Source organism: Primulina eburnea, chromosome 8 (genome assembly GCF_022965805.1).
Source record: "Primulina eburnea isolate SZY01 chromosome 8, ASM2296580v1, whole genome shotgun sequence".
NCBI classification, from domain to species: domain Eukaryota; kingdom Viridiplantae; phylum Streptophyta; class Magnoliopsida; order Lamiales; family Gesneriaceae; genus Primulina; species Primulina eburnea.
Window position 1 is genome coordinate 29,436,104 of NC_133108.1, and position 26,767 is coordinate 29,462,870.

Below are 26,767 nucleotides of genomic sequence, written 5' to 3' on the forward strand. Positions count from 1 at the left end.
TCGAGTTAGATTAAAAACCAAGCGGAATATACTCGAAATAATCCTTCGTAAAAACCGATTAAATATTTTGTAGAGCAATTAAAATTTATGCAAGTTGAATAAAAAAAATATTTTAGTTGAAACATTTTATCAAACACTTGGTATACCATATTTTGGAATTTGAAAAACACATAAAATGCTTCAACAATGCATCTTTAAAACTATGAAAATGATAAGTAAATGCAATAAAAAAATAGAAACGAATTTTTTTATGGATGTTCGGATATTTAAATACTCCTACGTCACCCCTTCTTCCCCTTGGGAAGGATTCACTAGAAGACTTTGATTTATACAACACCTTGTACAAACTCATTCAGCTAGGACTTACCCACTGCCTAAACTGAACTCCTAGCACTCAAGATTGTAGGCAGCACCTCACAATCAGCATATTGTTTAATGTCTCATATGCAAAGACTACATACACAAGTTTTACGTCTTTGTGCAAGACTCACTCAACTAATCTTTGAACCTCAACTCTCTTGTATATGTGTGAGTGATCGTGTGTGAGGAATTTATCAGTTACAGTGTACATCTAAAATGTATCCTTACACAAGGGCTTGTGCTCTCAACTAGCTAATTTCTTCATGCTAACTGCCCATTCTTTGAATACTCTTCAAAAGCTCTTGTTTGATCTTCAATATGTTGTATTTATAAGCCCAAAATGATATATACGTTAGACACAAGAATATGATCGTTTGGAAAGTTTCTGTACTGTTTCTGAAATTGTAACGGTCAAATTCAGCTTGCTGGGCATTTTCCCGACTGGTCAACTCAGGTCAACTCAACTGGTCGTTCAGTTCAACTGGTCAACAGCTGGTTCAGTTCAGTTCAGTTCAGTTCAGTTCAGTTGGTCAAATGCTGGTTCAGTTTCAGTTGGTGTGCTGAAATCAGCCTAGCTGATTTCAGTTTGTCCAGAACCAGTAGCTTCATCGTCATTTATCTGCATCGTAAGCTTCGATTCAGACTTTGTGTTCTGAATATGATTTGTAGATCTTCATCTTATCTTTCCAACGCATACTGAATCGCTTCATTTTGATAACCGAGCTAAGTGATATGACCAAAATACCGCAACTGCTCATACCCAACTGATTGCTATTTTCGTGTGATCAGTTCGGTAATTGAGCGATCAGTTAGGCCATGATAACATCCGATTTTGCCCAACTGACGTGATATACGACTTGTTCCAAATTGCGTTTTCTGATCAGTAGAATTGGCGGATTGTCATTTGAATCATCCAGCTGGGAGATATCATCAAAACACCGAACCTCGCCAGAAATTGAGTTTGTGCAGAATTCGGTTTCAGTTTTCTTCTTGTGTTAACAACTTCACACTTGATTAAATATATTAGAAACACAATAAAAAGTTTTGTTAACATCAAAATCAATAATGCGAACTTGAAAAGTTCCAACAAATATACTTCAGAGGTTCAAGAATTCTCAACTACATATTTCGATATCTTTTTGGTAATATTCGAAAGGTATGTTACGGTCGGTAACATACGAGGTAAAAGTATCATTTTTATTTTAAATTGAAAATTCGATGGCTTGATGAATTACTTGTGATTTGTTGATGATTTATCTTTTGAAATGAGCTTATTATGATATTGACTTGGTGAGATTGAAATGCATCATTACATTGCATATTGAGCTACTTTTCGATTCAGATTTGATATGGCGGAGTTCGCCTTGATTTATTGATTTGTTGGATGTATGGGGCTATAGTTGAGTTGGCATAGTATATGTGGAGGTCGCTGCTATGGCCTGAACACTCTCTATAGGCGCACCATAGTCCTGAGATTGTAGAACACACACCCCACATCGAGCGGATGAGTCGGTGGATGTTGCTGGGGGATTCTCTTTCCTTGGGTACACTATGACCAGATGATTCATTTGATCTTGAGATTTATTGATAGCCCACAGCTTCTGATCATGAATTGCATTATATTGCATCTTTATGAATTTATATGAAATATTTGTCTTTTTAATTCTCATATATTTTTTATTACATCATATTGGGTTTATACTCACCGGCATGTCGGCTACCTCTTGTTTTCATGTGCTTAACGGTAGGTGAGGCGAGGCTTGAGATGCCAAAGTCCAGTTCCAGGCAAGGAGATACGAGTTAGAGTGGGATTCTCGGGTCTTAGGAGCTATTTGATGATATTTGGATTACTTTGGCTCAGTAGTTTATTTTGGGCATGTTGAAAACTTACATTTCAAACATTTGACACCTTTAAATTATTTTGACAATGTTTATGTTGGTTTGTGAAACACAGATTATTGTTTTACTAAATCGTTTATTTTGTTACAATTATAATTATGAATTTTAGATGTCGGACCCGGGGCCCCACAAGCTATGTGTCTATATCCTTGAACCAATGAGGGTCACACAAGTATCAGATTCTGTGATCCCGTTGAGATAGTCAAAGTTCAACGAGTTGAATTTAGAAACTGTTGTTTGATGGAGATTAAATAAAATGCTTATAAAAGAGTTTATAAATTGATTCAATTGCAGCTAATTGAGTAAGGGTTGTTATAGTGAAAGAGTTCACAAATTTGGCAGTTCACAAAAATGTATGAGTGGAAATTTTGATTTCTGAAATTTTCAATATTTTTCATTATGTGAACAATATTTGTGTTCTTGGTATGACGCTGTCAGATCGTTGATCGGAGTTATAATGAGTTCACAATTATCTATTTAGTGAATTTGAAATTTACTAATTAAATAATAGTATAAGAAATAGTGACTACTAATATGTAGAAAATTCTCATTAAAATATTTTAGAGGGGTCTAGAATTAATTAAGTGATAAGTCCTACTAATATAGGACTTGTGTATTTTAATAAGTATGTTATCAAATATTCATATAATAATTCCACACATTATATAAATTACACAACAAAAGAAATCTCTCCTCCATCTCAATACAACTTTTTACCAAATCCTTTTCTTTGGAAAATTTGTTTCGACTTAGACCCTTTCTGCCTCCACCTCCGCCGCTGCGTTACTGTCACACCGACTCAGAATTTCTGAAATTTTTGTGTCTTAGTGTGAACGTATAAATTGTTTGAGATTTTAGTGCAATCTAAACAGGGAATAAACTCTCCAATCGACGACTTAATTTGATAATCAAAAGAGGGAGATCTGTTCGAAAACATAAACAAGAAGAACTATCTCCGCTTAAAATCTGGAATAGTTTGGAGCCAGCATTAAATACGTAAAGGTAACAATTCTAAACATCTTATGGATGTTTAAATTCCTACGATACCCAATTAACATTTCGAAAGACAAAACAAAATTTTTAAAATTCCACTGCACGTGTGGCAGAAAACGATATCCCAACATATGAAAAATTCAACAATATCCCATCACAGAACTTTGAGCAATACAATACACATCATGAATACAAATGGCAAAAGATAGCTCTTTGGACAAAATTAATGCGACCGTTGCTATATATTATAGAAAACTCAAGGCTTCATTAATTCTCCAGCATATCTTTACAATATAGGCCAAAATTCGAGTACTAAAATTAAATATTTGCGACGAATGGTCATCTTTGACAAACACATTTATAGTGGTATGCGCTGTTTATGGGATCGTTACCTTCAACCGGAACCTGTTCGGCTCTGCACTTATACTTGCATCCTCTGCATTCATTGTAGGTGCAGGTTGGAGCTACCGATCCAATCAAATATCTTCTTGGATTGCCCTCCTGCATAGTATCAGCATGAGAATTGCACAACTCTTTTTTGCAATATTTTAAGAAATTGCAATTTTCATCGTCTAACCTTGAAGAATAGTCCTCCTTCGTTTGCCGATTTCGAGATATAATAAGCTTTGCTCACGCCTGCATCATGTTATGAATCATATCATATCAACAAAAGGTATGACATTCGATTCATTCAACCATTTTGGATATTTATAAACAATTAATTTGTAAAAACTAAACATAGATTTCAAAGCAATAATCCAATACGCTAAAGAAAAAGAGAAAATGTTGCAAAATATAATAACCATGTAGGGGTAGGAGCAATAATAATGCAGCACAAAACAACAGGAGGAAGAGCAAGATATTGAAATGATATTTTGCATTTTCCATAATATTGCCTTTTTTGTATTATTAGTTTTTATGAATGGAAGTTTGAAACGAGAAAGGATATGAAGGAATGAACAACAAGAAAAGGGTTGTGGCTGAAATTTGACCATAAAGAGAGACTGGGGATAATATGTGCACTAGTGCTGAAAATAAAAAAAAAGGAAACACAAGGAGGTCCCCAACTGACAGATTTTGAATTTTTTCGTCATGCCGAACGCTAGATTATTCTATTTTCCGTCTTTATTTTTGCCTCATGTTTGCATGAGGTCGACAGCACCGATGACAGCTGATTAGGAGAGAGACTTCGTGACAAAATTTAATATTTTATGTAATTTATAAAAAAAAAAGAAGAAAAAACACGCAAATTAAACACACTAAATCCTGATCATGGATTAAACAAATTTTGGTTTCAGTATGAGGGATTAGCATAGAGTCGTCAGTTGTAGAACTAGATTTTTGCACAAAACGTTTTATTAAAAGGTAGACCTCATAATTGAAAAAAATTGTAATCTAGCTTGGACGACATGATTTTTGAAAAAGTAAAATGAGGCCTGTGTTTTTTTAGAAGAAAAAAAATATACAAGTTTATTTTTTTATCATCCCATTAACGTAAGGTCTACATGTCATTTCTGTTGAAGTGCAGCGGAACTTTAAAATTTCTGTTTTCGACGTTCGAAATTTTTCATGGACGTTGTATGAATTTAAATATTCATAGGTTGTTTAGAATTATTACATTAACATATATTACGTTGACACCAAACCAATTCGAGATTAGCGGAGTTGTTCCTTCTTTCAAATTTATTCGAACGGATCTCCCATATTTGATCGTCAAATTAGGTCCACAAATGGAGACTCTGTTCTTTTTTTGGATTGTGCTAGAAATCGCAAACAATTTCTTCACTGAAAATAGGACACCCGAATTTCCGAAATCCAAAGTTAGTGCTGTTGGATCCCGGTTTTCTACACGCCCAAACGCAGCGGAAGTTTTAAAATTTTTATTTTATTTTGAAAAACAAAATAATATTTGGACACTCGTATGGTTTTCATAATCAAACATAGGGCGTTAGAATTTTATACCTTTGGTGAATTCAATCACTAGGCTCCAACTAATCCGGTATAGACGGATCTAGCTCTTGTTGTAAATCCCTACGAACATTCTTCGATCTCCTAATCCGGTCCACGACTGGAATATTTGTTCCTCTTCTAAATTGCACTAGAAATTTAGAAGAACTTTTGTGAAGAGATTGAACACTAAAACCCGGCACAACCCTCAAACATGGAGTTGCCGAATTATGAGAGAACGTGGAAGAGAATTTTTTTTTCGAGAGAAGCACTCTGACCGAGCATTTCGGTTGGGATTAATTCTAGCAAGCGGACTAGGTCAAGTTATAGTAAATGGACAGACGTCCAAGTATCGATCCCACAGAGACTATTATTTAATTACTAAGATTCAATTATTTTATTTAATCTAGGCAAATAATAATGAATGATTTGATTATTATTGCAACTACGTAAATTTTAAACTAATTTATGCTAATTAAATGACTGAATCAAATATCAGAGAAGCTTGGGACTTGGGGGTTATTTCAAATTTAAATAGAATGACCGGGACACACGACGGTAACAGACTTTTGATTAATATCATGCAATGGAATTATTTAACTATAGATCATTTGATGTTACGATGCGATTCTCTATATTAATTATAAATCTAGTTCTAGAATTTATAATCCTATTTTCATTTAACAGTCCAACTATTTCTAATTGAATTTAATTACCCAAAAACGCATTCATCAACGAAAGAATCACAGCTGTCGCCTAAAATCGCACACTGAAACCGAATACTATTTCTAGTCAGTTTAACCGCGTGTTGATTAATATTTTTCTTGAAGCTAAATTTAATCAATTCTCTTTCGAGTCAAGATTAAACAACAAACATGCAAATAATTGGCCAAATTAAAAACACGAAATTTATGCAAACATTAATCAATAACATAAAACAATTTTATAAATCAAACAATTCAATGAATAACAAAAATCAATCGTTTGTTCCTATCGTGGTCCCGATCATAAAAGAAAACTACTCCATGAATTCAAAACTAAAATCAAATTTAATAATTGAATTCATGAATAAAACTAAGAAATTAAAATAGATGAGAAAATCTCAGCGATGGCGCGCAGATCTGCGTGTGAAGCGCGTTGTTTTCTCCCTCGATTTTCTCCCCGAGCCGTTGCCTTCTTCCAGATCTCAAAGCTTGCGCTTTTTTTCCCAAAGTCGGCTGCCAAGTCTCAGAATTTCAACCCCCTCTTCGTGTTAGGTTTTTTCCTTTTTATTCTACCTCTAAATCTCGAGCAAATCTTCGCCAAAATCTCGATCTGATATTGCACACACGGACCCCGTGCCTGCATCCGGAGAGGGGTCCGTGTAGGCTCTGGATTTCTTTCTTTCTCGAGAATGGCTGACACGGACCCCGTGCAGGGGTCCGTCTGGAGTTCCGTCCACATACTGTAAGTTGGGTTCTCGGGTGATAAGGGACACGGACCCCGTGTAGGGGTCCGTCAAGGGGTCCGTCGAGGCTCTGTAAATTGCATTTTGGCAACTGAATGGCACGGACCCTTACACGGGGTCCGTGTAAGGGTCCGGGTAGTCTCGAATTTTCTCTTCAAATGGGGTTGATGTACACGGACCCTTACACGGGATCCGTGTAAGGGTCTGTGTTTTCAATTCATACTTTCTTTCTTTTCTTCCGGGTATTTCTGACGTGGCATTGCGGAGTCTGACTTTTCTTTCATTTCTTTGGCTTTCATCCTCTTTTGGTCAAACCTACAATTTGCCATAATAGTACGAATAAAGCGCAAAACTCGGAATAAAACATGCCAGATAAGCACGAAAACGACAAAATAAAGACTCTAAAACGCAATATAATTCGTGCTTATCAACTCCCCCACACTTAATCTTTGTTCGTCCTCGAACAAATCAGACAAAAATAAAGATGAGAAATATTTTAGATTCAGAACTCACGTGACACAATCAAAACTTCTCAACTTGTCAAACTCTTTCACCCCCGGTCAAAAGATCACGCTTCGCATATCACAAGATTCGTTTTCGTTGCAATTTAAGAATCAAACATTTACCCAGTAAAGCTCAACAGAACAAAATGTGTGTAGTGTGTAGGTCAGACTCGTACTCATCTCCAGCTACTTGGTTTCATGATCACTTATTTTCATTTGCTATCGAAACGCCTCATATGCTTGACTTTCATACCCCTCTCTACTAAATGTTGAACGACAGTGACTTGGTTAATAGGTCTTTTTAAGCTTATAACGTAAGGCCAAGGCTCACGGGTACAATAAAAGATAGGGAATCAAGAGTGAGATGCAATAAAAAGTATTCCTGTAGCACATTCATTCACCTTTGATTCGTCAACAGTTACTGTCTTTTCATCATTTTCAGAGCTCTAGCGCTTCCTTTTCATTCTCATTGTCCACCCACTTTCACCCACAGATTTTTTTTTTTCTCGGGTGTTTTCAACACTATACATTTTCCTCTTTTTTTTTTTTTTTTTTTTTCATGAATAAAACTTCATCGATTCTTTACACATATTTTTTTCAATCCATTGGAGTAATTCAAGCATTTCAATGTGCACAGGAGTTTTATTTCTCTCACATGTAGGTAGGAAAAAGTGTATAGGCTATGATTCAGGTAGTTGATGTGGGACATTGAATAACTGACGAATGGGGGCTAACTGTGTGTCATTGACACACACCATTCGATTTTTTCAGGCTCAAAAGGGGTCGCTAGGGGCAATGAATGATGTGTCGGTCAGGCTTGAAAGGCTCAAACGGTCCAAAGATCGCCTAAATCATCCCTAAGTCACCATCGTTCGTATTTTCGCTTCGAGGACTAATCAGACAAGTTCTAGGGATCATTGTTCGATATAACTTTTTTTTTTTTTTTTTTTTTTCACAATTCACCAATTCACTATCAATGATTAAAAGTTTGACCACGTGCATTGAACAAAATGTTGATACATAACTGGTTCATGTTAGACTCTCTCCTTGAAAGTACGACTCCTCTCACTCAATACTAGGCATGAAGCAATTTTCCGGGTGATCCCAAAATCTAACAAATTAATCCGATTATCAAGTGAAACACGAGTTCTTAGTCTACAAATAGTTCCATCCTGCGTGAAAAGTGCTGTTAAGTGTTGTGCAACGATGTGTAACAAAACTGACTCACCCCCACACTTTGAACTCGACACTGCCCTCAGTGTAAAACAATATAAAAAGAACTATCGAGAATGTGAAAACAAAAACACTTCCCTGGTTAGATGTCGAGTACGTGGTGGACAGAGGTAAAGATCAGCAACTCCTGAAAAACACGACATCGAGTACACCAGGAAACGTAAAAAGGAAAAGACAATAACACACAAGCGCTCCAATAAAGTCCAAAAGATAATAAACATAAATAGCATATCCCAAAACATCAATAACAGCGAACGAAATGTCTAAGTGAAACAAAATGAATACAATCCTCCACATAGTCCAAAATAAAGCTACGCCTCATCGTCTGACCCCAGCTCTAAGTCATCTAAGGCATCCAGTGTAGATCTTTCCCAAGGTGGTGCAGAAGCGTCGGGGGACTGTTGCTCGAGTCGAGCCAAGCGGGTGCGAATGTCGTCCATACAATCAAAAATGGCCGAGAAGACCTGTCGGGTACCCCTCGGCGCGCTCTGTCGTGGTGGCACATGATGCTGAGGGCCGGCTCCGGCATCTAATGCCGCTTCTTCTTCCCCACGGGCATTCCAGGCGCGGTCATCGATGGCAGGGGGAGGCACCGGTGGGTCACGGGGATGATGGTCGATATGTCGACTCTCAGGATTTCGATACCACGCAGCCTGCCTGAAAATGAAATACATCCCCTGCATAGCCTGAGGGGTGAGCATCTGTGTAGAAGTGGGGGCGAGGGACGTCTCGCCGGTGAGATCGACGCCGCGGGCCGCTAAAATCCTGGAAATGATGATCGGAAAAGGTGCATATGGGCGCTTGTTCTTGGTGGGGTTAATATGTGCGACAGAGCGCATATGTGCGAGTATGATCGAAGCCACCGGAATCCCAGGAATAGCCCCCAACCCATTCAACATTTTATCGATAATGTATAAATCTATAATTCTGACCTCGTTGTTCCCTGGTTTCCTTGGCACAATGTTGGCTCCCGTGAAATAACAGATTAAGCGATCAAGCAACGGGAGGGAAGTGGGCAGGACGCTCCAGCGAGACCCGGTCGGAGAAGTAGAGTAGTCAAGACGTTGTCGGGCCTCGGGGATCCGAAAAGAGACGTCAGAGAAGAACAAGTCTAGCTGATTATGACTCACCGGGGGGCCCTCATTCGGTACATTCAACAGAGCGGCTAGATAGGCCGTATCAAATTCAATAGGCACCCCTTTTACGAAAGTGCGGATGCGCTGCAGCCCAGTAGTACTCTTGTCGTCAAAGTTGGCATAAAATTGCCATACCAACTCGGGGAAGTAGGGACCGGTGATGTCCAACAGTGATCCCCACCCAAATTTATCGAATTCAGCTCTCAGTGGCACCTCGTTATCAATCTGGGGGTGGATAGACTTTTCAACAATCATAGCGTTCTCGTGCATGGCCGAGTACCATTCCGAGTTCTCGAGGGATGTGAATCTGGAGGCATCAAACTCCACTCTGGCGCGGCGAGATGATGAGGAAGCCTCGCTTCGCGCACGCTTATTCGTGAATCGACGAGGAGGCATTTCTTAGAACAAGAGACTTTATCCGAATCCTCTACAAATTCAGGCGCAACAACTCCAGACCAAACAGCCCAATCACTGATCACCACTCACCAAACGAAACGAACGACAAGACACAAAATCCCAGCAATTCAATATCGATGATCCAAAGATTTAATCCAATTATTCCCAATCAATGCAATTTGATCCCAACGCACCGTTACGCAGTCCACAACACTATCCTCAACAATAATGACCGATTCAATTACGCAAAAATATTAGCTAGATAATCCACGAACAATGAATGCCCAACAACCAACAATATAAAATCAATTCCCAACACTGAATCTGAAGTGGCATAAGATATTCGGAGGCCGAAAACAAAGGAGAGCCACGTTTACCAGTTAGCAGACAGAGGTCACCGCGGAAGAGGGTTGTACGGCGGTGGTGGTGGTGCGGTTGGAGTGGAGGTGCGGTGGTCGGCGGTGGTGGTTAGGGCGGCGTGTGCAGCGGCGACGGAAGGAGGTGGCGTGGTCGGCGGTGGTGGTGCGGTTGTGAGGAGAGGAGGGTTTCGATTTAGGGGATTTAGGGATTTGGGTGGCAGAAATCGCGATTTTATTCTGATATGCCGCGAAAATAAGAGACACGGACCCCGTGGAGGGGTCCGTGTAGAGGTCCGTGCACCTACTGGATTTCGGCATGTTTGGAAATGATAAACACGGACCCCGTGTGGGGGTCCGGGACGAGGTCCGTTTAGACTCGGGAAATTGGCATTTTCGAAGGTTAAGAACACGGACCCCGTGTGAGGATCCGTTAACGGGTCCGTGGAGGCTCGGTATGAGAGACGGAATAATTTATTTATTTATTTTTTTTTTTTTATATCACTAACCAAACCCAACTGTGACGCCATGAATGTACACTTCTATAAATCTAGACATAAAATTGGAAACTCAATTAAGCACACAAGATGCAAGAATTGTACAGAAACTTCCCTGGTCTGTTTTGAGGTTTTGAAGTCGAGCACCCTGAAAAATTCCCCCACACTTTAGAAATTCCACCTCTAGTAGATAAATTACCTGCACCACCATTCACTGAGATTAGCTCTCGAGCAATGCTAGAAAAACAAAAATAAAGTAAACTAGAACAATTAAAATAAACTAAGGCATGAAAGAAAAAATAAAATTAAACACTGGGTTGCCTCCCAGTAAGCGCTAAATTTAGAGTCGATAGCCTGACTGTACTTCCCTTGTTTAGTTTGGATCCTGCAGATCCACAGTGGTTGGCACGTCGGGGATGGCACCACCATGATAAACTTTCAGCCTATGCCCATTTACCTTGAAAGGTCCAGTTGTGTCACTAGTGATCTCCACTGTTCCATAGGGGAAAACTTGCGTGATGGTGTATGGTCCTGACCACCGTGAACGCAACTTACCTGGCATCAACTTCAGTCGAGAATTATATAATAATACCTGTTGACCCACCACAAATTCTCGATGAACGATGTTCTGATCATGCCAGCGTTTGGTTTTCTCTTTGTAAAGCTTGGCATTCTCGTAGGCTTCCAGCCGAAACTCATCCAGTTCATTCAGTTGCAGCACTCTCTCGTCACCTGTGGATTTAGCGTCAAAATTCAGAAATTTAGTAGCCCAATAAGCCTTGTGTTCAAGTTCTACAGGTAGGTGACATGACTTCCCATACAACAATTTAAAAGGGGACATGCCGATGGGGGTTTTAAAAGCAGTGCGGTATGCCCACAGTGCATCGTCGAGTTTCCTAGACCATTCTTTCCTCGAAGCACCGACAGTCTTCTCAAGAATGCGTTTAAGTTCTCTGTTCGAAACCTCGACTTGGCCACTAGTTTGGGGGTGATAAGGTGTTGCCACCTTATGTCGGACCCCATACTTAGCCAAAAGACTGTCAAATTGACGATTACAGAAATGTGTACCCCCATCGCTAATGATGGCTCTAGGTGTGCCAAAACGTGAGAAAATATTTTTCATAAGAAATTGAACGACAACCCTAGAGTCATTAGTTTTACATGCAACCGCCTCTACCCACTTAGACACGTAATCTACAGCCACCAAAATATACTTGTTCCCAAAAGAAACCGGGAACGGCCCCATGAAATCTATACCCCAAACATCAAATATCTCACATACCAAAATATTATTAAGAGGCATTTCATGTCTTCTGGAGATATTACCTGTGCGCTGACAATTTGAACATTTTGTAACATACTCATGCGCATCCTTAAACAAAGTAGGCCAATAAAAACAGGACTGGAGGACTTTGGATGCAGTTTTAGTGGCCCCAAAGTGGCCTCCAGCCGGACCAGCATGACAATGAAACAAAATTTCGCTTACCTCTTCTTGGGGAACACATCTACGGATTATACCGTCTACACATATTCTAAACAAATAAGGATCCTCCCACAAATAATACTTCAAATCTGAGAAGAATTTCTTCTTTTGCTGGTATGTAAAATGGGGAGGAATGAACTTACTTGATAGATAATTAACAAAATCGGCATATCATGGCAGACTGTTGATCGCAAACAGTTGCTCGTCTGGGAAGTCATCGCGAATAATTTCATTACCTGTACTTGGATTCTCCAATCGCGAGAGATGGTCTGCAACTTGGTTCTCTGTTCCCTTCCTATCGATGATCTTCAAGTCAAATTCTTTGCTCCCTATCAGATACGATCTAAACTTATCAAGAGCAAAAACCACGGCAAGAAGCTCCTTCTCTGTAGTGGCATAGTTCAGTTGGGCAGCGGAAAGTGTCATACTAGCATAGTAGATGACATGAATACATTTATCCCTCTTTTGGCCCAACACTGCCCCTAGAGCGGTGTCGCTAGCGTCACACATCACCTCAAATGGCGACCCCCAATCAGGTGCTATCATCACTGGTGCGGTGATCAACTTCTCCTTCAGGACCTGAAATGCCTGCACACACTCAGCAGAAAAATCAAATTTCACATCTTTTATCAGTAAATTGGTCAGTGGCTTAGAAATGCAGGAAAAATCTTTGATAAACCGTCTATAAAACCCTGCATGTCCTAAAAAACTACGCACTCCTCGGATGTTTGTTGGGGCAGGGAGTTTCTCTATCACTTCAATCTTCGCCTTATCGACCTCAATCCCATTTTCAGAAATTTTGTGCCCCAACACTATCCCCTCTCTCACCATAAAATGGCATTTTTCCCAATTTAAAACCAAATTCGACTCCTCACATCTCTTCATGACTTTGGACAAGTTAACCAGACAAGTATCGAATGAAGAGCCAAATACAGAAAAATCATCCATAAATATTTCAATGAAATCCTCAATCATATCATGGAAAATTGCCATCATGCATCGTTGGAAGGTTGCTGGTGCATTACATAGACCGAATGGCATTCGTTTATATGCAAATGTCCCATAAAGACAAGTAAAAGTGGTTTTCTCCTGATCTTCAGGGTCAATAGGAATTTGCATATAACCTGAATAACCATCCAGGAAACAGTAAAAAGGATGCCCAGCTAACCTTTCCAACATTTGGTCAATAAAAGGGAGGGGGAAGTGGTCTTTACGGGTGGCGTCATTAAGTTTTCTATAATCAATGCAAACACGCCACCCTGTAACAGTTCTAGTAGGGATTAATTCATTATTCTCATTCTTGACAACAGTGATCCCACCCTTTTTCGGAACTACTTGCACTGGACTAACCCACCTACTATCAGAAATCAGGTAAATAATACCTGCGTCCAGTAGTTTAATCACCTCTTTCTTTACCACCTCTTGCATAGCTGGGTTCAGTCGTCTTTGAGGTTGGGTAGAAGTCTTGTGGTCAGCCTCCATCAGAATTTTGTGCATGCACATGGATGAACTGATCCCCTTGATGTCTGCAATGCTCCAACCAATTGCTTTGATATTATCCCTCAGAACTCGCAGCAGCTTTTCTTCCTCCAAACCTGTCAAAATAGATGAGACAATTACTGGCAGTTTATCATTGTCAAGCAAAAATAAATATTTCAAATGAGAAGGAAGAGGTTTCATCTCTAAGATTGAGGCTTCTTCAATGGATGACCTTAAAGGTCTTGGGACATGCCCAAGTTCCCCAATCCTAGAGTTTACCGTTCTCGAGATCGGTCTGCCTGCTTCCAGATAAAGCATGTATTCCTTAACATCCTCATTCTCCAACTCTCCTGAACATGAATCAGTCAAACAAACCTCTAAAGGATCTTCACCGAGCAATTCCTGCAAACTGCACTCAACAAGCTCGTCAGTAGCATCAATTCTAAAACAATCAGATTTATCATTAGGATATTTGATGGACTGAAAAACATTAAACACCACACTCTCATCATTCAGTCTCAACACCAACTCACCCTTTTGTACATCTATCAGAGCTTTCCCAGTAGCTAAAAATGGTCTTCCCAAAATAAGAGGAATCTCACGATCCTCTTCCATGTCTAACACAACAAAATCCACTGGAAAAATAAACTTGTCGACTTTCACCAACACATCCTCTACAACTCCCCTAGGAAATTTAATTGATCTATCAGCTAACTGTAGAGAAATTGTAGTTGGTTTTACTTCACCTATTCCTAGTTTATCAAAACATGAATAAGGCATCAAATTAATGCTTGCACCTAAATCACACAAGGCTTTAGCAAAAAATGAAGTTCCTATGGTACAGGGGATAGAGAAACTACCTGGATCCTTAAGCTTTGGAGGTAATTTATTTTGTAAAATAGCAGAACATTCCTCCGAAAGCTTAACTGTCTCAAAGTCAACCAATTTCCTCTTGTTTGATAAGATTTCTTTAAGAAATTTTGCATATGAAGGCATTTGAGCTAAAGCTTCTGCAAATGGGATATTTATGTGCAGCTTTTTGAAAATCTCAAGAAATTTAGAAAATTGAGTGTCCAATTGCAGTTGCTTAGCTCGTTGGGGAAAGGGGAGCGAATTAATATCAACATTGGGGTTCAAGTTTAGGGACTTACCTTTCTCCTTCGTGTCATTGAATCCTTGCTTTGATGACTCCTTCTCCTTTGCATACTTATCGATATCAACCACCTCTTGCTTTATGGGAGACGTCACCGTGACTGCATTGACACCTTTAGGATTCTTTTCCGTGTCACTAGGTAGTGAACCCGGAGCTCGTGTAGCCATCTGTGTCGCTAACTGCCCTAGTTGAGTCTCCACTCTTTGCATCATGGCATCATGATTTTGCCATCTCATCTCATTTCCTGCTATGTACTTTGCAAACATGTCCTCAAGGTTTGACTTGCCATCTTGTGGCTTGAAACCGGGTGGCATAGAGGGTCCAGCACCTTGTGGAGGCTTAGATGGTTGTTGAGGAGGCTTTTGCTGCATAGGATGTTGTGGAGGATTAAACTGTAATGGCATAACAGCATTTTCTGATTGTCTCCACCCGAAATTTGGATGATTCCTCCAGCCTGGATTATACGAGAAACTGTATGGATTGTTTTGCTGACGCCCCTGGTTTCCCAAATAATTTACTGAATCCCCTCCAAAACACTGTATTTCCTCACAAGGCATATCTGGCATGAATGGCATGTCACAAGATGGACCACCAACTATTTCAGCATTTCCTTGGATCTGATTCACTGACTTGACTGGTATTGACTTCTGCGCTTGTAACTGTGACATCTGATGTGTCAATCCATCAAGTTTCGCTGTAATTGCTGTCAGAGCATCCATCTCAAGGAATCCTACTTTCTTCTCCCTGCGGTTGTCTTGCCAACCCACATTGCTCTCGGCCATATTAGATATGATTTCGAGCGCTGCGGTTGGCGTTTTCCTGTATAGACTCCCATTTGCTGCCGCATCAAGCATAGATCTCACAGAAGGATCTACTCCATAGTAAAATGTCTCCACCTGCTGGCCTACTGAAAAACCATGTCTCGGGCACATTCTCAACATCTTTTTAAACCTCGCCCATGCTGAATTCAGTGATTCCCCATCTCTCTGTCTAAATGAAGTGATTTCATTTCGCAGTTGTGTAATCTTAGTAGGGGGAAAATACCTGTGCATGAAGAACTCAACTAGCCCATCCCAAGTTGTGATAGAACCAGCTGGAAGGTCGCGAAGCCACTCCATAGCTTCTCCTTGCAAGGAGAATGGAAATAGTCTGAGTCGTATGGCATCAGTACTCACCCCATTGCACTTAATCGTATCACAGATTGACAGAAAACTCTTCAGATGTGCATTGGGGTCTTCAGATGGTGCTCCACCAAACTTTACTTGCATTTGGATCATCTGGATGATGCCTGGCTTCAGCTCGAATGTATTTGCCTGAATCGTAGGGAGGATTATACTAGACCCATAACCTTCGAAGGCTGGTCGATGAAGCTCCATCAATGTACGGTTATCCTCTTCTCCGGCCATTTCCTCAACTTCTGGTTTACGGTCTATTTTGGATTCTGCTTCAGATTCGAATTCCAGAGTCAAGTTGTTGTTCCTTCGGGCTCTGCGGATACTGCGGAGAGTGCTTTCAATCTCAAGATCAAGTGGCACTAGATTCCTGACGTCTTGAGCACGGCTCATATAACACGAGCTAACCCCTGAAATCAAAAAAATTTAAGTGCACGATTTAAGCTCAAAGAGAGAATAAGTAGAATAACCAAAGGTAATTAAAATGCGAAAGAAAGAATAAAAAACAATTTTAAACTAAGGGTAAAAGCATAGTCTCAAACAAATAATTTATCCTAATATCAAATAAATAGTCCCCGGCAACGGCGCCAAAAACTTGACCGAGCATTTCGGTTGGGATTAATTCTAGCAAGCGGACTAGGTCAAGTTATAGTAAATGGACAGACGTCCAAGCATCGATCCCACAGAGACTATTATTTAATTACTAAGATTCAATTATTTTATTTAATCTAGGCAAATAATAATGAATGATTTGATTATTATTGCAACTACGTAAATTTTAAACTAATTTATGCTAATTAAATGACTGAATCAAATATCAGAGAAGCTTGGGACTTGGGGGTTATTTCAAATTTAAATAGAATGACCGGGACACACGACGGTAACAGACTTTTGATTAATATCATGCAATGGAATTATTTAACTATAGATCATTTGATGTTACGATGCGATTCTCTATATTAATTATAAATCTAGTTCTAGAATTTATAATCCTATTTTCATTTAACAGTCCAACTATTTCTAGTTGAATTTAATTGCCCAAAAACGCATTCATCAACGAAAGAATCACAGCTGTCGCCTAAAATCGCACACTGAAACCGAATACTATTTCTAGTCAGTTTAACCGCGTGTTGATTAATATTTTTCTTGAAGCTAAATTTAATCAATTCTCTTTCGAGTCAAGATTAAACAACAAACATGCAAATAATTGGCCAAATTAAAAACACGAAATTTATGCAAACATTAATCAATAACATAAAACAATTTTATAAATCAAACACTTCAATGAATAACAAAAATCAATCGTTTGTTCCTATCGTGGTCCCGATCATAAAAGAAAACTACTCCATGAATTCAAAACTAAAATCAAATTTAATAATTGAATTCATGAATAAAACTAAGAAATTAAAATAGATGAGAAAATCTCAGCGATGGCGCGCAGATCTGCGTGTGAAGCGCGTTGTTTTCTCCCTCGATTTTCTCCCCGAGCCGTTGCCTTCTTCCAGATCTCAAAGCTTGCGCTTTTTTTCCCAAAGTCGGCTGCCAAGTCTCAGAATTTCAACCCCCTCTTCGTGTTAGGTTTTTTCCTTTTTATTCTACCTCTAAATCTCGAGCAAATCTTCGCCAAAATCTCGATCTGATATTGCACACACGGACCCCGTGCCTGCATCCGGAGAGGGGTCCGTGTAGGCTCTGGATTTCTTTCTTTCTCGAGAATGGCTGACACGGACCCCGTGCAGGGGTCCGTCTGGAGTTCCGTCCACATACTGTAAGTTGGGTTCTCGGGTGATAAGGGACACGGACCCCGTGTAGGGGTCCGTCAAGGGGTCCGTCGAGGCTCTGTAAATTGCATTTTGGCAACTGAATGGCACGGACCCTTACACGGGGTCCGTGTAAGGGTCCGGGTAGTCTCGAATTTTCTCTTCAAATGGGGTTGATGTACACGGACCCTTACACGGGATCCGTGTAAGGGTCTGTGTTTTCAATTCATACTTTCTTTCTTTTCTTCCGGGTATTTCTGACGTGGCATTGCGGAGTCTGACTTTTCTTTCATTTCTTTGGCTTTCATCCTCTTTTGGTCAAACCTACAATTTGCCATAATAGTACGAATAAAGCGCAAAACTCGGAATAAAACATGCCAGATAAGCATGAAAACGACAAAATAAAGACTCTAAAACGCTATATAATTCGTGCTTATCACACTCCTTCAAATTGGAAGAAGACGAAAGTTTTAAAACTTTTCCCCAAATCATTTTGGATGCACTTTTTTTAAAGATAAGATTCAAAATCTTATTATTATATTTCTAATCCTTAATTAATCTTATTAATTAAGTTAATTGAAGATTCTAAAATGCATGCAATATATTATCCAATCTTGAATCCCTGATAATATTTGGAGGATTTATGGTTGTGATTTTCGAAAATCACACAATAAAGTTAGTGGAGCCTATGATTTAAGTATCATACTTAAAATAAAAACTTCCATGACCTAATTATAATAACATAACATTTGGGCCTCTTAATTGACATTAATGGTGTAGATTAATTAATTAGACTAGTCCAACTAGTTTAATTAATTAATCAAAGTCCATTAACAACTTTAATTATTTAGTATGTTCAACTTGTACTCCTACAAGCTCATTAAACATACTTCTCACTATGTTTAATTTATTGTTTAATAAACTCAACTTTTGAGCTTAATAAATTAAATCGATAATAAATTCAACATTTGAATTTATTATTTAAATTATAAATTCAACTATTTGAATTTTATCACCTCCAAAATTTAATATTTAATAAACCCAACTTTTGAGTTTAATAAATTAAATTTATCAAATTTTATAAATTCAACTCCTTGAATTTATTCTCTCCAAATTTCATAAATTCAACTTCTTGAATTTACTATATCACAAATTCAACTCCTTGAATTTATTTTCTCAAAATTTAATTATCATAAATTCAACTCCTTGAATTTTCTCAACGGGAACAAACGATCGAGTGCTTGTGTGACCCTCAATGGTTCAGGGATACAGTAGCCGTGGGTTCACAACTCTTTGTGATTCTGAATAATATTTATTCTTATCCGGGCTTACCCTTGTTAGCCCCATTCTTTTCATCAACACCTTGATTAAGAATGTCAGAACTCAATTCTGATTGCACCCATCGGATCATGATAAGAGCGTCTAGTAGCATCGCCCCATGATCCCCTAGGTATCACTGATAGTACCTGCAAGAACCAGTCGATTATGATTAACGTACGTACGGTCCGTTCATCTTATATATCCCGATCGAATCTGCAACCATTGGTTCATCGAGGGTTGATTATTAATTCGATAACTATGTGATAACTATAATACTGGCATCGCGTGTACTATTTGAGAACTCCTTCTCTAACGTACATCTCATACTCTGGCCAGAGATTCCATGCACTATTATTTCATCAGATCACACAGGATATCCACACTCGTAGGTGAGCGGTGAATCACCGACTACAATGCACTGGCTCCTATATGTGTCGCAACTATACCCAACCTCGCCACCTCATGACTCTCCTGGAGCCGGTAAATGATCAAAGCACAGCCCTAGCATATAGAGCCTCAGTGTTGTCTCGGGTCATAAGGACTAATGGTGTACAATCATAACCACAGACTTATCCTCTCGATGAATGATAACCACTTGGAAAGTCCGAGGGAGGGTTGTTCGGTATAATCATCATATGACTACCCATCTGCATGTTTGGACATCTATATGCCCTTACCAAGAAACGAAGTACACAACATCACATATGCTAGTCTCGAGCTCAAGAGACCTTTATTCTTGTTTTAGGCGGCTGAATCGACAATGAACGAATTTAGAATATGCAGTGTTTACAAATGAATTTCAACATTGAATTACGATTCATTTGTATTAAAGCATAATCAAGGACTTTATCTATGCTGATTGCATGGGTATACAGATAAAGTATAATGAAACCATTAAAAAGTAAATTATATTAAAATAAAGATTGTTTATTTCACTTGAGTCAATATATTCTCAAGCCAACCGTTGGCTTGCAGGGCATCTACTCTAACAATCTTCCACTTGCCTTAGAGCCAACTACCCTTAACTTTAATCCCATTGCTTCGCGATGCTTTTGAAACAATGGTCTTGGCAAGGACTATGTAAGTGGATCAGCAACATTATCTGCAGAGGGGACTCTTTCGACAGATGTCTCCTCTTCCCACAATCTCCCGTATGATGTAGAACTTCCTCAGAACATGTTTGGATCGCTGATGAGACCATGGTTCCTTTGATTGCGCAATGGCACTAGTGTTGTCCCAGTACAACGGGACTGGATCAACTTCATTAGGAATAATGCCCAACTCTTGGACAAAATTCCTCATCCAAACTACCTCTTTGGCTACATCAGATGCAACAATGTATTCAGCTTCAGTGGTGGAATCCACAACGGTGTCTTTCTTGGAACCTTTCCAAGAGACAGCCGCACCATATAGCATGAATACAAAATCAGAGGTCGATTTCGAATCATCTACGTCACATTGGAAGCTAGAATCCGTGTAGCTTTCCAATTTCAATTCTCCACCCACATAGACCATGAACAGTTCTTAGTCCTTTTGAAGTACTTAAGAATATCTTTCACGGCCTTCCAATGCATTGGACCAGGGTTCGCCTGATATTTTCTTGTAACACTCAAAGCGTAAGCAACATCAAGACGTGTCGATATCATACCATACATGATACTACCAATAGCTGACGCATATAGAATACGTGTCATCATCTCTATCTCTTCATCAGTTTTGGGACACATAGCTTTTGATAGAGTAATATCATGACACATTGGTAAGTATCTTCTCTTGGACTCTTCCATATAGAATCGTTTTATAATGGTATCGATATATGTGGCTTGGGTGAGCCCCAACATCCTTTTTGATCTATCTCTATAGATTTGTATTCCTAATACATAGGATGCTTCACCCATGTCCTTCAAGGAGAATTTACTGGCTAACCCTACTTTAGTTGATTGCAGTGATCCTACATCATTCCCAATGAGTAGGATGTCATCAACATAAAGTACTAGGAATGTCATTGCACTCCCAGTAACTTTCTTGTACACACATGGTTCCTCAGGATTCTTAGCAAAACCAAACTCTTTGATAGTGCTATCAAATCTGAGGTTCCAACTCCTTGACTCCTGCTTTAGACCATATATTGATCTCTGAACTTTGCATACCTTATGCTCACTTCCTACTGATGTGTATCCCTCAGGTTGAGACATATAAATTTTCTTTTTGATGTCTCCATTGAGGAATGCAGTCTTTACATCCATTTGCCATATCTCATAGTCATACCATGATGCTATGGCTAGTAGTATTGTAATGGACTAAACATAGCAACTGGTGAAAAAGTTTCCTCATATTCAACTCCTTGCCTTTGAGTATAATCCTTTGCAACCAGCCTTGCTTTGAAGGTCACTACCTTCCCATTCGCCCCAAGCTTTATTTTGTAGATCCATTTGCACCCTATAGGAACGATTCCCTTAGGTTGTTCCACCAATGTCCAGACTTGGTTTGAATATATAGAGTCCATTTCCGACTGCATGGCTTCAAGCCATTTGGTTGAATCAGTATTAGATATTGCTTCTTTGAAATTCATTGGATCACATCCAACACAATGCTCATCATGGCTTTGTTCATGAAGAAGCGTATATCTTGCAGGTGGTCTAATAACCCTATCAGACCTTCTAGGAGCTTGTACTTCAACTACTGGTTGTTGGGGATTATGTTCAACTACTATAGTTGAGGGAGTATCTTGAATTTCTTCAAGTTCTATCATCTTGCCTTTTCTATCGAATAGAAATTCCTTTTAAAAAAGGTGGCATTTCCTGAAACAAACACTTTTGCTTCATTGGGATGATAGAAATAATATCCAACAAAATTATTTGGATATCCTACAAAATAGCACAAAGTGGATCTACTATCTAATTTGTCTCCCACTGTCTGCTTCACGTAAGCAGGACCACATATTCTCTCGTAAGAATATTTGGGAGTTTTTCCCATCCATATCTCATATGATGTTTTATCCACTGCCTTAGTATAGACATTATTCAACAACATTGCCGCAGTTTCAAGCGCAAAGTCCCAAAACGATGTAGGCAATTCAGTGAATCTCATCATTGATCGAACCATGTCCAACAAGGTTCACTTAAAATGTTCAGAAACACCATTCAATTGTGGTGTTGCTGGTGGAGTCCACTGTAAGAGAATCATATTCCCTTTTAGACAACCCAAAAATTCAGGACTCAAGTATTCTCCACTTCGATCAGATCGAAATGCCTTAATACTTCTTTCTAGCTGGTTTTCTACTTCAGATCTGAATTCTTTGAACCTTTTAAATGCTTCAAATTTGTGTTTCATCATATAAACATACCAATACCTCGAATGGTCGTCAGTAAAGGTAATGAAGTAGGATTGCCTATAATTTGTGCTAACACTTAGCGGGCCACAAATATCTGTGTGGATCAAATCCAATAGACCATGCGCACGTTCCACGTTTCCATCGAATGTAGGCTTGGTCATTTTTACTTTTAGACAGAACTCACAAGTAAGTAAAGAATTTATGTTTGACAAGTAAAACATGCCTTCTCCCACTAGTTCGTGCATCCTTCTTTGGGAAATGTGACATAGTCTAGCGTGCTATATTTGTGTGGGATTTGGATCATCTAACTTCCTTCTGTTTGTTGTTGAAATCATATTTACTTGGACATTCACTTATCATTTCCAGAACATTTCAGGCACATATAATTTCTTATGTCCGGACTTCTTGCAGTGAAATAAATATGTTCTAACTAATCGGGATTTGTAGGACTTTTAAGTGTCTTTCAGAGTTTGCCTCTTATTGGGATTGTTTTTCTTGTGAGGGGCAGAACATTTCTTTCCTTTACCTTGTGGGTCATTTTCGTCCGACGAAAGGCTCATTATAAAAACAACAATTTTTCTTATTTTATGGTAATCTCATAAGTCATAAACATATTGACTAGCTCTTCAAGGCTATCAAATATCTTATTAAACTTTAAGTTGACCATAACCCCGTCAAATGAGGAAGAGAAAAACAACAAATTCATGTTATCAATTAACTCGTTAGGAATCACATATTCCAGGTCCATCACATTCTTAATAAGCACAATCATATGTACACCATGCTCATGGGCTAGAGCCCTATCTTGCATGTGTGTAGTCATGAGCTCCATGAAAGTAGTGTGCATCATCGTATGAGTTTCATACACCGTGCAACTCTTGCACGTGCATTCGAATGTCAGCAGCATTCAAAATTTCCTCAAACTGTCCCTACAGTTCATTTGACATAGAAGCGAGCACATTACACTTTAGCTTGAACACTATGGTCCCACCATCTTGCATGCATTGTCAGTTCAACAAGACTGACATTAGTGTGTATGTCATTTTCTCTGAATTCAGAACAATTTTCCCAATCAGTCTTGAAATTAGATTCGGTTAGCTTGTTAATAACAAAATTTATTACATGACGAAATCGAAAATATACTGATACGGAAACAGAATAATGGTTGCTGATTATTTTAAAATAATTTTAAGATATAAAATATGGATTTTATTTTATAAATCTCCCTCCCACTATTTTGACATTTCCACCACCCTCTGATGAAAAAAGAGAAATCGTATTTCTTTAGTGGGCACGTAGAGTCCAATTAGCCAATTATAATCCCGAATAATATCAGCCAATTATAATTTCTAAAAGATAGAATCCAATTGCATCCCTATGCAATCTCTGCGTGTTTTGCCTCACGTTTAATAAAGACCCAATAATATGACGTCGTTTATTTTCGCGTGTCAAACCTACCCATCAATGTTGAATTGTAGTAGACGGTCGCCATGAGTTCCCTCAATAATATGAGCCGAAGTCATGTGAGTTCCACTCAATTCACATCATATGTTCTGTGGAAGTCACAGCTTTCCGGCGTAGAGGCCTCCCCAATAATATGAGCCAGACACTGTCCGCGGGTAGCGATCAACATGCAACCACGGTTGATGGAAGGCAAGGAAAAATTAAACTCTTTTAATTTTTACTTTTCCGGTTTAATATAAATTTTGAATCCTATTCAAAATTAGGGATTTTAATTTTAAAATTGTCTCATCATTTTAATTTAAAAATCGCGTGCCACGAGTTTGTATGTTTGCCGGATTCATGCAACTATATTATTTAATAATATACATACATGCATACTACTATATATCACATATATCATAATATGACATTCAACAATAAATAAGGATGATCGATCGCCAACACTATTAGATCCATGTGAGTCATACATGGATCCAGGTTCAAAATCTAGGTGAATGCAGAGATGCAAATGCAACTATTACAAGAGCTTCCAATATTTTACATGTCTTCATCTCGTTCATCGGGCCCACCATCTTCTAATCTTGATGTCCCACTATTTATAATAACTATATTTAAATAGTCATGACACATAAGGGATACATCTCATAGGGGTGGGAACGGGCCATAAACCAGGCCCACTTTAATAATATCAAATATTAAAAAAAAAACGAATAAAACAGTAAAATATCATAACATACACCTAACACATTGGTCAAGGCTCTCGATCATCCTTCATGCATTTAATATCAAATATTAACATCAATTTAATTAATTGATAAATCATATATCTAATAATTTTATCACTAAACACCACAATTATTAAAGAAATTAATAAATTAAATAAACTCCTTTATTTAATTTCCAATTAAATCAATAGTAATTGATTTCTTGTAAAACTCATTTTACCATAAATAATTAAAATCACATTCTAATTATTTATTTTACAAGAAAATTATTAATTTTCTAAAAATCAATTTTCCAAAATAAAAATTGAAACAATTTTCAAAAATATCATTACTATTAGTACTGTTATTTAATTAGTCAATTCAAATTCACTAAATAAATAATTGTGAACTCATTATAACTCTTATCGACAATCCGACAATGCTGATGTACCAAGAATACAAATCTTGTTCATATAATGAAAATTGAAAATTTCAGAGATAAAATTTTTTACCCTCCATACTTGGCACCTGCCAGTTTTGTGAACTACTTCAACAAAATAGGTAGTCTCATTCTCCTCACTCAATTAGCAGTTAAACTAACTTTCATTTTTTCCATCTTATTATATCAACTAATAAACTCTTTTATAAGCATTCTGTTTTATCTCCATCAAACTACAATCGCCAAATTCAACTCTTTGAACTTTGAATTTCTCAACGAGAACACAGAATCCGATACTTGTATGACCTCAATGGTTCAGGGATACAACTAGTTGTGGGTTCATATATCCATATGATTCACAATAACATTTATTTTTATTTGTACTTAACCTAATTAGCCTCATTCTTTTCATCAACAACTTGATCAAGAATTTCATAACTCATTTCTGATTGCACACATCGGATCATGGTAAGACATCCTGTAGCATCGCCCCATGATCCAGTAATTCTCACTAATTGTGCTTATAACGACTTTAAGTTATGGTTATCGTACAGTACGGTCCCTTTAACTTATATATCCTGATCGAACCTACAACAATTGGTATATTGATAGTTGCATACGAATTCGATAATGATGTGATGTATATTTGAGTACTAATAGTGACATTGTATGTGCAATTCAGAAAACATCTTTTCAGAATGCACACGTCCTACTCTGGCCAAAGATTAACTGTACTATTAACTCATCGGATCACATATCATATCTTAAATTAGTAAACAAACGATAAATCCCCAATTACAATGCATTTGGTCTTACGTATTTTGAAACTACACTCAATTTCGCCACCTGGTGACGATCAATGGAGTTGATAAACGGATCAAAGTTCATGCTAGTTGATAGAGCCTCTACATTATCCCGGGTCAAATTATCAATGTGGTAAAACGATAATCGTGGATTATTCACTTGATAAGTCATAACCACTTAGACAATTCGAGAGAGAGTTGTTCACTGAATCATCAAATGACCATCGATCTGTATGAATGGACATCTCCAAGCCCTTACCATGAAACATGTCGTTTACATCACAGATGTTAGTCTCAGACTCAAGCGACTTTTATCCTTTTTGTATGCGGCTGATTCGACTAGGAAACTGTTTAGAATATATGGTACACTTCTTAATGAGTTTCATGGTCTTCAATTGAGAGGCAGACCTCTTGGTACCTATTATATATTCAAAAACTTTATCTATACTGCTTGCATGAGTATACAGGTAAAGTAAATGTTACAATTGGATAAAACGTAAAATATTATTAAGACATGTATAAGATTGTATTTTGGAACTCTTGGTATTATGTTAAAGAGAAATTAAAAAATATTACAAATATAAATGATATTCAAAATTTCCAAGTCGATAAATACATGAAAATGGAAATTCAGTACAAGATATGAATTAATCTCGAATTTCAAGGCTGAGATATCTATCAAAATTGGAAAAGAATATTACATACAAGATAATTTTTCTCAACAAGGAAGGTTACAAATTTCAGTGCAGTCTAGATATGTTATGAATCTGTACTAGAAAACAGTCTGCATTCAACCTTCTAATCCAAAATCAAATTTCAAAAATTAAGGATACATGGTGAAAATGTTTTCCAAGTATGGTATGATATTATGTTTTGAAGAAACATATCG

General features: G+C 38.1%; 2 protein-coding genes across 2 annotated transcripts; both read right to left on the bottom strand.

The window, feature by feature from the left end:
- Positions 1-11,140: 11,140 nt before the first annotated feature.
- LOC140839134 (uncharacterized) lies at positions 11,141-12,013 on the bottom strand. Its single transcript, XM_073205769.1, has one exon. It carries the CDS (start codon positions 12,011-12,013, stop codon positions 11,141-11,143), a length of 873 nt encoding a protein of 290 aa, XP_073061870.1.
- Positions 12,014-12,421: 408 nt separating this feature from the next.
- LOC140839136 (uncharacterized) lies at positions 12,422-16,447 on the bottom strand. The gene is made up of 3 exons (XM_073205770.1): positions 14,881-16,447; positions 13,633-14,526; positions 12,422-13,137 (listed from the first exon to the last, which is right to left on the bottom strand). Exons 1-3 carry the CDS (start codon positions 16,445-16,447, stop codon positions 12,422-12,424), a joined length of 3,177 nt encoding a protein of 1,058 aa, XP_073061871.1.
- Between the last annotated feature and the right edge of the window lie 10,320 nt (positions 16,448-26,767).

What these genes read in the sequence shown, in the direction of transcription:
- LOC140839134 (XM_073205769.1), bottom strand. Translation starts at nt 12,013, where the DNA reads ATGGGGCCGTTCCCGGTTTCTTTTGGGAACAAGTATATTTTGGTGGCT.
- LOC140839136 (XM_073205770.1), bottom strand. Translation starts at nt 16,447, where the DNA reads ATGAGCCGTGCTCAAGACGTCAGGAATCTAGTGCCACTTGATCTTGAG. An exon ending in CAATGACACGAAGGAGAAAG is followed by an intron (nt 14,527 to 14,880) that starts GTAAGTCCCTAA and finishes TGTGTGATTTAG; the next exon opens with GTGCAAGCATTAATTTGATG. An exon ending in GATTAAACTACTGGACGCAG is followed by an intron (nt 13,138 to 13,632) that starts GTATTATTTACC and finishes ACTTGTCCAAAG; the next exon opens with TCATGAAGAGATGTGAGGAG.